The 10,460-nt window shown below is 28.4% G+C and overlaps 1 protein-coding gene across 1 annotated transcript; it reads left to right on the forward strand.

Moving 5' to 3' along the window:
- Positions 1–7,732: 7,732 nt before the first annotated feature.
- LOC131613439 (uncharacterized) lies at positions 7,733–8,407 on the forward strand. Its single transcript, XM_058885109.1, has one exon. It carries the CDS (start codon positions 7,733–7,735, stop codon positions 8,405–8,407), a length of 675 nt encoding a protein of 224 aa, XP_058741092.1.
- Positions 8,408–10,460: the final 2,053 nt, after the last annotated feature.

Genomic DNA, 10,460 nt, shown 5'->3' on the forward strand with positions numbered 1-10,460 from the left:
CTTATAATAAAAAACGGAAGGAGTATATTCAATACTATTCATTAATAATATTAATTGAAAGTTCAATGATTCTTTTCCTATTCTGATATGGTATCAGCCTGACACCTTCTCCTTCACGTATTTTTTCAACACGTGGCTTCTTCTCTCCAATATTCCTTTCTCCTTTTCTCTTTCTTCCTCCCTATCGTTTTCAATTTTCTGCAACTTTCCTTCACCGCAAAACCCTAATTTCACCCCCTTTTTCTTGATTCCATGGCAGATTTCACTGATTACTCCACCAACGCTTCCAATCCATACTAACTACACCCTAACGAAAATCCATCTCTCATTCTAGTCACCCCCTTCTTGACCATATGAACAACAATTCATGGTCAAGAGCCATGAAAGTTGCTCTCATCTCCCATCTTTTCCTATTCTGATAAAACTCAAACCTTCACCACTAAATTACACACAAGTACACATAAATGGTTAGTATTGCAACCCACCACATTAATTTAGTTGTTGATACTTACCATTTATGTGTATCTCAGAACTTTATGTTAAATCTTTTTATTAATTACTGGTGTATTTGGGTGTGGTGTTCATGCTTGGCATGTCTCGTGCCTCTCTTTTTAGTAATAAATTTATATATTTTGGCCTTCCAAAAAAAATTTTAATAATTAAATTAAAAGTAAACCGTGGGTTCTGAAACCCCACAACACTAATTTATGTTGTTTACCTAATTAAAATAGAGCAAAACATGCATTTTTTTTTAATATTTCAACTTCACAACTAATTTTTCAATCTAAAATACTTATAATAATATTCTTCATTTTTAAATATATTAATCCACCCATTAGACTTTATATTAATTTTCCTAAAATTTATTTTATTCTCTATCTCTAATAATAATTATATATATTAAATCTTTAAATCAACAAATTTAAAAAAATTATATATTGAATCTTAATGTTTAACTAAAATGTGTGTTATTTTTTCATTTGTAGGGATCATTCTTTTTAAGAGGAGTATATTATGCTTTAAGTCCAAATTATATAAAACATCTTTCCATAAATAATATTTATTTTCTTTCAAACTAACCATCAAAATTCACATTTATAACTTAAAGATCCAAAAAAATATCTTTTTACTCGATGAAACCCTAAAAAAATTAAATAAATATTCATATAAAATTATATTAAAAATAATTATAATAATACATTGTTATAAGTGATGACAGGTAGATCGGAGGGATAAATGTAATACATTATTATAATAATACATTTTTTTTATTCTTATTCTTCTTCTTTTGATTTTTATTTTTTTCGGAATTTTCCGTGAATTGTGTTGCTGTGCTTTCAGAGTGTTAGCTTGAGATGAGTGATGAGGAGCAGCATCATATGATTAAGGTTTTCAGAAACTTGCAGAGATTATGAGAGAGGCAAGATGAAAATTGGTGAAAGTGAACGTTAAGAATGGTGATGATGAAAAATGGGTGGGCTTTATTCATCTTGTATCTCTATCTTTAGAGTGGTAGATTTGTAGTTTTCTTTTCTCTTTTTGGACTTAGTAACATGTTAGTAAAAAATAACTGAAATTGTTGAAATTTTGAAATAATCTTTATATATATATATATATATATATATATATATATATATATATATATATATATATATATATATATATATATATATATTCAAGAAATCTTTTTATTTAAAGACGGAGATAATAAAAATTCAATTTTATTTTTAAAAAAGCTAATTAACTCAATTTACAATTAAACTCAATTAAAAATATAATGATTTTTTTAAAAGAAAAAGCATATACTTCAATAAATATTTTAACCTTGTAAGTGATAAACTTACTTAGTTGTTGAATAATAAAATGAGAGCTTTGATATAAAAAATAGTATTTAGTTTTACAAAAACATATTAAAAAGAAAATTTAAAATATTATAGATTATTTATAAAAATCAGTATAAATTAAAATAAATTTAGTTATATTTTTGAATAAAATATAATAGTTGAAATTTCAAATATAATATTACATAATAAAATAAAGACATGATTGCCCTTAAATTTTATTTGATAATTTCAATTTTGTAATATTTATATTTACACATTTAATTAAAATTCAGTTTAACAATTTATTGAAAGAAAAATTTATTATTTAAAAAATGTATCAGTATAAAAAGCATAAAATCAAAATTGACAATAATTGTTTTTAATTATGATTGACAAAGTTTAGCATTGTATTAACAATAGTTCAGTTCATTTTGCATTTTGACGGCTAATTTTACTTTTGTTGAAAATTTAAAGATTTTTTTTATCTTGAGCCACCTTGATAATAAAAACATTTGACATAAACATCTTGTAAAACATTTTCTAGAAAACATAAGAGATATTTACCCACCCCAACACAAGAATATATAAAACTGAATAAACGAAATAGAGAAAAAAAATCCAAAATAAAAAAACTTTGCATATTTCTTATATCATTCCTATATTTTTCTAGTTTTAGTATACAAACAAATAATTATCTAAATAAATTTGTAAATTATCTAAAGAATATACAAATAAGTATAATAATAAAATAAATAAAAAAGAAAAAAAAAAGAATTGAGATAGAAAGTAAGATACTGGTATAATATTTTTTAAAAAGAAGTGTTAACGAATAAATATAAAAACCTAAATATGAAAAAATATTTATGTAATAAAATTATGCACATACATTTTATATTAATACAAAGTAGTTCATAGTTTGTACATTTTTTAAACAACTTCATAATTTGTTCACGTGGTCATATTTTGTGTTAACAAAAATAAAAAATAAAAAATTATGTAATTTGTATACTAATTATGTTCGACATGAATTTGTTATTTTCGTGTGGTTATATCACATGGTATTTGTGAGTTAATATTAACAATAATTTAATACATAAATATTTTATGTCAAAAAATAACACCATTGCTATATAGTACGATGCTTTATTTGACGAAGCCAACAAATCTATACGTGTCATCTCGTCCATTTATTTCATTGTATATTGATTTGCAAATTTAAAAATATAAAAAAAAGTTTTTAATTGAATACACTTGGTCGCATAATTTAAACGAATTTGTATTCGTACCAAGTGTCATTTCCCAAAAATGAAATATATATAATTAGTAAATCATAAATATATATAATTAGTAAATCATCTGTACTGCCGCACGGGTACATAATTTAATATTATATATATATATATATATAATATATATATATATATATATATATATATATATATATATATATATATAATATATATATATATATATATATATATATATATATAATATATATTTATATATATATATATATATATATATATATATATATATATATATATATATATATATAATTTGTTTAGATATTTATAATATTAAATAATAAATATAATTGTACAAAAAATAATGATATTCATACATTTGTATAGGTTAAAATGATTTTGTAAGATGGTTTTATATTCAAATGCATATCGAAAACAATATTTATAAAATAAAGCAATATATATATATATATATATATATATATATATATATATATATATATATATATATATATATATATATATATATATATATATATATATATACACACACGTACATATATATATATATATGTACGTGTGTGTATATATATATATATATATGTACATATATATATATATATATATATATATACACACACGTACATATATATATATATATGTACGTGTGTATATATATATATATATATATATATATATATATATATATATATATATATGTACATATATATATATATATATATATATATATATAATATACATATATATAATATACATATATATATATATATGTATATATATAATTTGTTTAGATATTTATAATATTAAATAATAAATATAATTGTACAAAAAATAATGATATTCATACATTTGTATAGGTTAAAATGATTTTGTAGGATGGTTTTATATTCAAATCCATATTAAAAGCAATATTTATAAAATAAAATGCGTGAATTTAACTGATCGTGTCCCGTTACAAATTTATTTAATGCGTTATAGATTTTATTTAAATAAACATGTAGATATTTTATTGATTGTGCCCCGTGAGAAAAATAAAAATTTTGTCATTTGAAATTAAGAATTTTGTGTCTCAAATAAAATTAATTGCTAATTAAAATAAAATACGTATTTTGCTGATAGTTTCCAGTGAGAAAAATAGAAATATTGACATTTGAAAATAAGAATTTTGTGTTTCAAATAAATAGAATGTTAACTAAAATAAAATAGGTATTTTGCTTATAGTGATCAGTGAGAAAAGTAGAAATTTTGACATTTTAAAATATTTTTTTGATAATTATGTTAATTCAATTTATTAATGTATTTATGTTTAAAAAAAAAAAAGAAAAGAGAAAATTAAGAGAGAGAAAATTAAAATGAAAGTGAAAATATTGGAGAGATAAAAGGAAAATGATAATTTGAAATGTGAAAGATTGAGGGACATGTGTTGCATTGCATTTTGGTTTGTTTGAAAATTGAATAAAATGGTTAGATTGTGAAAAGACTATTTAGTCCTTTTTGCTTTGTAAATTGTTTGATAATTTGGATAGAATGGTAGATTTCTTTTTTAATAGTTTGATAGTAGATAGTAGATTGAAAAGAGCGTTTAAGAAAATGATACAAATAATATGCTTTAAATATTTATTAATTAAAAGAAAAATTTGAATACATTTTTAATCCTTCTATTTAATGATTTTTAAATTTTAGTCCTCTCTTCTTAAAAAAAAAAAAAATTCTCTAAACTTTACATCACTTACAATTTTGTTAGAAGAGACGATCAAAATTCTAAATGATGTAAAGTTCAAAATCAAAAAATAAATTTTAAAATAAAAGAACTCAAAATTTAAAAATCATCAAAATATAATAATCAAAAATGTGTTTAAATCTTAAAAAAAATAACTAAAGTTCAAACACAATGGATTGCCGCTTGTATTTATTTGTTTTTTATGAAAGAAAAAAAAGAGGCTTTTTATATGTAAGGTAACAATCAGGGGCGGAGCCAAGGCCCAGCTAGCCCGGGCAGGCGCCCAGGCTCAACCTTTATTTTCTTTGTACTCCTCCCAATTTAATAGTCGATTTTTAGACAAAATTAGGGGCAAAATTAGCAAAACTAAGGTGTAAAAATTAAAACAAATGAATAATCAATGGTGAAAGTTTTTGTCCAGGCTGCCTAAAATTTCTGCCTCCGCCACTGGTAACAATGGTTCTTCCTTTAAAAAAAAAACAATGGTTCTTGTGTGAGGTTTAAATCTCTCACCCTTAGGTTGGCCCAGCCATTTTGTCTCTATGTGATAAGAAATATGTATGACAACAATTTTTTTTCTCATTGCATTCAATGATTTTTGCAAGTTCATCCCAACACTGTGCTCAAGAAGCATAATCATGCGAGAAATTTGTTATGTAATTAGGTGATATCATCTGCTCTCTTAATTTCACCATCATCCATGAATGTCTGAATGTTTTTTCCACACAATGCAACATAGAGATGGATTGTAAAATTGCATAGAGCATATTGCCCTTTAAAATTGAGAAAAATATAATGCTTTGAGTTTGACTGAAAAAAAAAAAAAAACATTTATACACCAATAAGCAAGCAAGTCCTACAGTGAGTTGACTTCAATTCTTAGTCAACTCATATTTCCAATTAAGTGTACTAACTTAAATTTAATTGCAATTTTGATTTTCTATTTTTTTTTAGTTTTGATTATATTATTTTAAAATATGAAATTTTAATCTTTTTAAATTTGTTTAGATTTTAGACCCCATTTAACTAGTATGACATGCCAATTGAATTGATGATGTTGCGATTAACATCATTTATAATTATTTTTTATTTAAATAATATATAAAAATATTAAATTGAAAAATTTAAAAAACTAAATTAAATTAAACTATTATAAATATTCTATTGAAATTAATTTAATTTGTTATCTAAATTATTTTGAAGTTGATTTAGAAATTAATTTAATTTGTTTTCGATTTGTTTTCACTAAAAAGTTTTACTTCACCGCCATCCTCTTATCAGTTGACTTAGATATTGTCATTTAACAATCCAAACCCAACAAAATTTTATGGGGTATGATTTAAACAGAAAGCAACAGTGACTTCATATCTTTGGAAAACACAAAATTTCAACTCAAAACTCTAAAGGGTCTTCAAAAACATCACGAGCTAAAAGGTCTCCGGCTAACGTAGAAGATCACATTATAGAAGATAGAAAATATAAAAGATTGACCAAATAGAATAAAAATTATTGAAGCTGAAATATTGGGGAGTAATTTAAAACACCTAGCAAGTGAAATAAATTTTTGCTCCAAATTTTCAACTGTTCCTTTTCCCCAATGTTCACTTACCTAATTTCAATTTTGATTGATTTTTAACAACTGAGCATCAAATCCCAAAACAAACACTAATACTCAAATTTACTGTATAACAACAAAATCATAATGGAATTTAACAAAGAAAGAAAAGAAGATCCAAGATCCATTCTAGAAGAGCATAGCGCTTCATGCCAACAAATAAAAAAGATTGTACATATGCATTTGATCTTGGATAAGTCATTGTTCCCAATTTCTTCTGAATCTCCTCCACTTTCTTTGCAGCCATTTTCTAATTTTCACTTCCTCTTTCCTTTTGATGAGAAAGAATGGAAAGGGTTTAAGGTGGAGGGTGGGGGGATTTTGTTTTGAAAGAAAAACTTCGTCTACTTAAAGAAAGATTCAAATGGTGGAACAATGAGGTGTTCGGTAGAATTAATTTGAAAGTGGAGGAAGGAGTTGAGGATATAAATTTTGGGGATCAATTGTTGGAACTGGAAACGGTTGATTTACATCCCGAAATCATAAGAAATAGGAAGGAAGCAACAAATCGATTTTGGACTAATTTGCGTATTAAAGAGAACATGTTAGTTCAAGAATCGAGATTGAAATGGCTTAATGAAGGTGACTCTAATAGTGGTTTTTTCACAAAATTATGAAGGATAAAAGGAGACACAATCACATCGGTCCAATTAATTCTTCGAGTGGTTCGCTATCTTCGGTTAAAGATGTAAAGGAGGAAATAGTTCGTCATTTTTCTAGCAAGTTTGGAGGCGTAGAAGAAGGGAGTCCGTTTTTAGATGGGATTTTTTTTTATAAAATTAGCGAGGAAGATATGCGGTGACTTGAAAGTCCTTTGAAAGAGGAAGAGATTTTGGAAGCTATTGGGGATTGTGGATGTTCTAAAAGTGTGGTGCCGGATGGATTTTCATTTCTTTTTATTAAAAGATGTTGGAACTTTATTAAAGAAGATTTTTTGAGGTTATTTGATTGCTTTTATGGAGGAGGTGAGTTGTCTAAGGTGGTGTCCTCTTCTTTTTTGTCGTTGGTTCCTAAGTCCTCAAATTCTTTAAGTTTGAATGATTATAGACCTATTTGCCTAGTGGGATGTATGTACAAAGTTCTAACTAAATTGTTAGCGGGAATATTGCAAAGAGTTTTGAATTCTATTATATCTTATTGTCGAAGTGTGTTCGTTTCGGGGAGACAATTACTCTATGGTGTTTTAGTGGCAAACGAGGTGGTTGACTATGCTAGAAAAGAGGGAAGTTCTTGTCTTCTTTTCAATGTAGACTTTAAGAAAGCGTATGATAAAGTGTCTTGGGACTTTCTTCGCTACTTATTGGTAAGAATGGGTTTTGGGGAGAAATGGAGGAAATGGGTGGAGGTTATTATTTTCAAAAGTAACATGTCGGTGTTGGTTAATGGAAGTCCAACTAAGGACTTTATTGTTAAGAAAGGATTAAGACAAGGTAACCCTTTATCGCCTTTTATTTTTGTTATAGTGGCGGAGGCTCTTGCTAGGTTGGTTAGAAAATCAACGGAAATTGGTGAATTTGAGAAATTTGTAATTCGTAGGAGTTGTGGGGTGGATATTCCCCAATTTGTGAATGATACTTTGTTGGTAGGAAAAGGGACTTGGAAGCATGTGAAGGCGGTGAAGACCGTTTTAAGGGCTTTTGAACTTGTTGCGGGTCTTGGAATTAATTTTCATAAAAGTAAGTTGATTGGAGTTAATGTCTCGCCTTATTTTTTGGAAGTCGTCGCTTTCTACCTTTCTTGTAAAAATGAAGAAAGTAACTTTACCTTTCTCAGAATTTCAATTGGTTTCAATCCTAGGAAAGAATCATCTTGGTTTCCTCTCTTGAATAAAATGAGAAAACGACTAGTGGGTTGGAAGAATCGCTTTCTCAACCTTGGAGGAAGGATTACTCTTTTGAAGTATATTTTGAGTTCTCTTACCGTATTTACTTTATCTTTTTACAAGATGCCGGTTAAGGTGGTAAAAGAATTTACTAAGATTTAAAGTAATTTCTTGTGGGGGTGTGGAGAAGAAGAGGAAGATTCATTGGGTGAGTTGGAAGGAGGTGACTTTACCGTATTGGAAGGGAGGATTAGCCGTAAAAAATATTGTCGAGTTCAATCTTGCTCTTTTGAACAAGTGGAGATGGAGAATTATTCAAGTTAGCAAATCTTTGTGGTATGAGGTGTTGAAGGCCCGGTACGGTGATTTATCGATGTTAGTCTTTTGTGAAGGTGATTCTTACAAACATTCTTCTTCTTCCTTCTGGTGGCGAGATATTTTAAAGATTGGGATTTTCTCTTCATCTTATAAGGATCCTATTGTGTCCAACTGTTGCTTTAATATTGGAAATGATTTTAATACTCCCTTTTGGGAAGCTCATTGGTTAGGGAATGTTTGTTTGAAGGATGAATTTCCGGATCTTTATTTAGCTTTTTCTTTGAAGAAAGTATCGGTGGCGGGAATGCGGGGTTGGTGTGATAGTGTGTGGTTGTGGGGAGATTTGGGAATTCCCTTTAGTGTGGCGGAGGGGCCGTATTTTTCATCTTTTTTTTTTTTGGAATTGCAGGGTCGATTAGAAGCTTTTGGAGGGGTGAATGTTGTTAAGGATACGGTGTCTTGGTCTCTTGATCCGGAAAGGGGTTTTTCGGTTTCTTCTTGTTATTCTCATTATGTGTGTTCACGTATTCCTTTTGGTCCGCTCAATAGGTGTGATGGGGCATTGGAATTAATTTAGAAGGTGGAGTTATCTTTCAAGATTAAAGCTTTCGGTTGGAGACTCTTTGTTAATAGACTTCCCACTAAAGATCTCTTATTGTATAGAGGTATTGACTTTTCTTTCTCTAACTTGAAGTGTGTTTTTTGTGATGATCTTTTGGAAGATAGGAACCATACATTTTTTAAGTGTAATGTAATTAAATTAGTTTGGAGGAAGATTGTGTAACACCCCATTTCCCGATCGTGTAATTAAATAAATAATCAAAGTAATTACAGCATATGAATCATCATCAAATGGGATGCTACATCGAAACATCATACAAATATTGCTCAGATTTTAATTCAAAGATACGTAACACATAATCCAGATGAACCAACATAAAAGCAAGCATAGAATTTAACTTCATTTCATTAACGCAGCGGAAATAAGCCAACACAATAAACCATCATCTCATGCAATTTAAAATAACATCTTCCAAACATAGTCAGAAGGGTACTCAACAATTGCAAAATCCTCAAAATAAACAATTCATGACATAAAAACAAACAAGCGTTCATCCCTGGTGTTACGTATCAGAGCACGACCCCACTCTATCTACATGATACTAGGCGACGCTCCATACCTCGGCTACTCTAATCCTTTTCATGGTAACTCTTATGTCTACTCTGTGAATCCTTCATCCTTTCCCGAATTAACTTCACTTTCTCGGTTGTCTGTTGAACAATTTCATGTCCAAGCACTACACTCTCTCCAGATTCATACCAACACAATGGAGTTCTACACTTTCGACCGTACAACGCTTCGAAAGGTGTCATTCCAATACTAGAATGATAACTATTTTTATATGTAAACTCTATTAGGGGAAATTCCGTAAGAACTTCACAGTTAAGCGTGTTTGACTTGGAGCAATTCTAGGATGGGTGACCTTCTGGGAAGTTTCTCAGAAAGTGTGTGATTGAGGTCATAGCATGTTGAAAAGACACGTGTTAGTTTGTGGGGTCAGTCGATCATCTCGAAAGGAGTCTAGGGCGTTACAAATGGTATCAGAGCCAGACCTCTCCCAGTACGATGTGGTTCGAGGACGAACCATGCGGAAGCTGGTGGGCATGTAACACCCAAGGTCGAAGAAAGCGAGGGGTGGTTGCACCGCATGTAACACTCGAGGCCAAATATGGCAAGGAGTGGTGGCCACATTGGAATGAGAGGAATCCTTAGGCAGTGCAGATATGAGATTGCATGGTTGAAGGAAAACTTATAAGGATTGGTGAGTACTACCTATACTAACAAGATGCATCTTCTTTTCGGTAGTCCATTCCATAAGAACTTCACAGTTAAGCG

The sequence above is a fragment of the Vicia villosa genome, linkage group LG6 (genome assembly GCF_029867415.1).
Source record: "Vicia villosa cultivar HV-30 ecotype Madison, WI linkage group LG6, Vvil1.0, whole genome shotgun sequence".
Taxonomy (NCBI): Eukaryota; Viridiplantae; Streptophyta; class Magnoliopsida; order Fabales; family Fabaceae; genus Vicia; species Vicia villosa.

Coding starts and splice junctions, on each gene's coding strand:
- LOC131613439 (XM_058885109.1), top strand. CDS start 7,733: ATGGGTTTTGGGGAGAAATGGAGGAAATGGGTGGAGGTTATTATTTTC.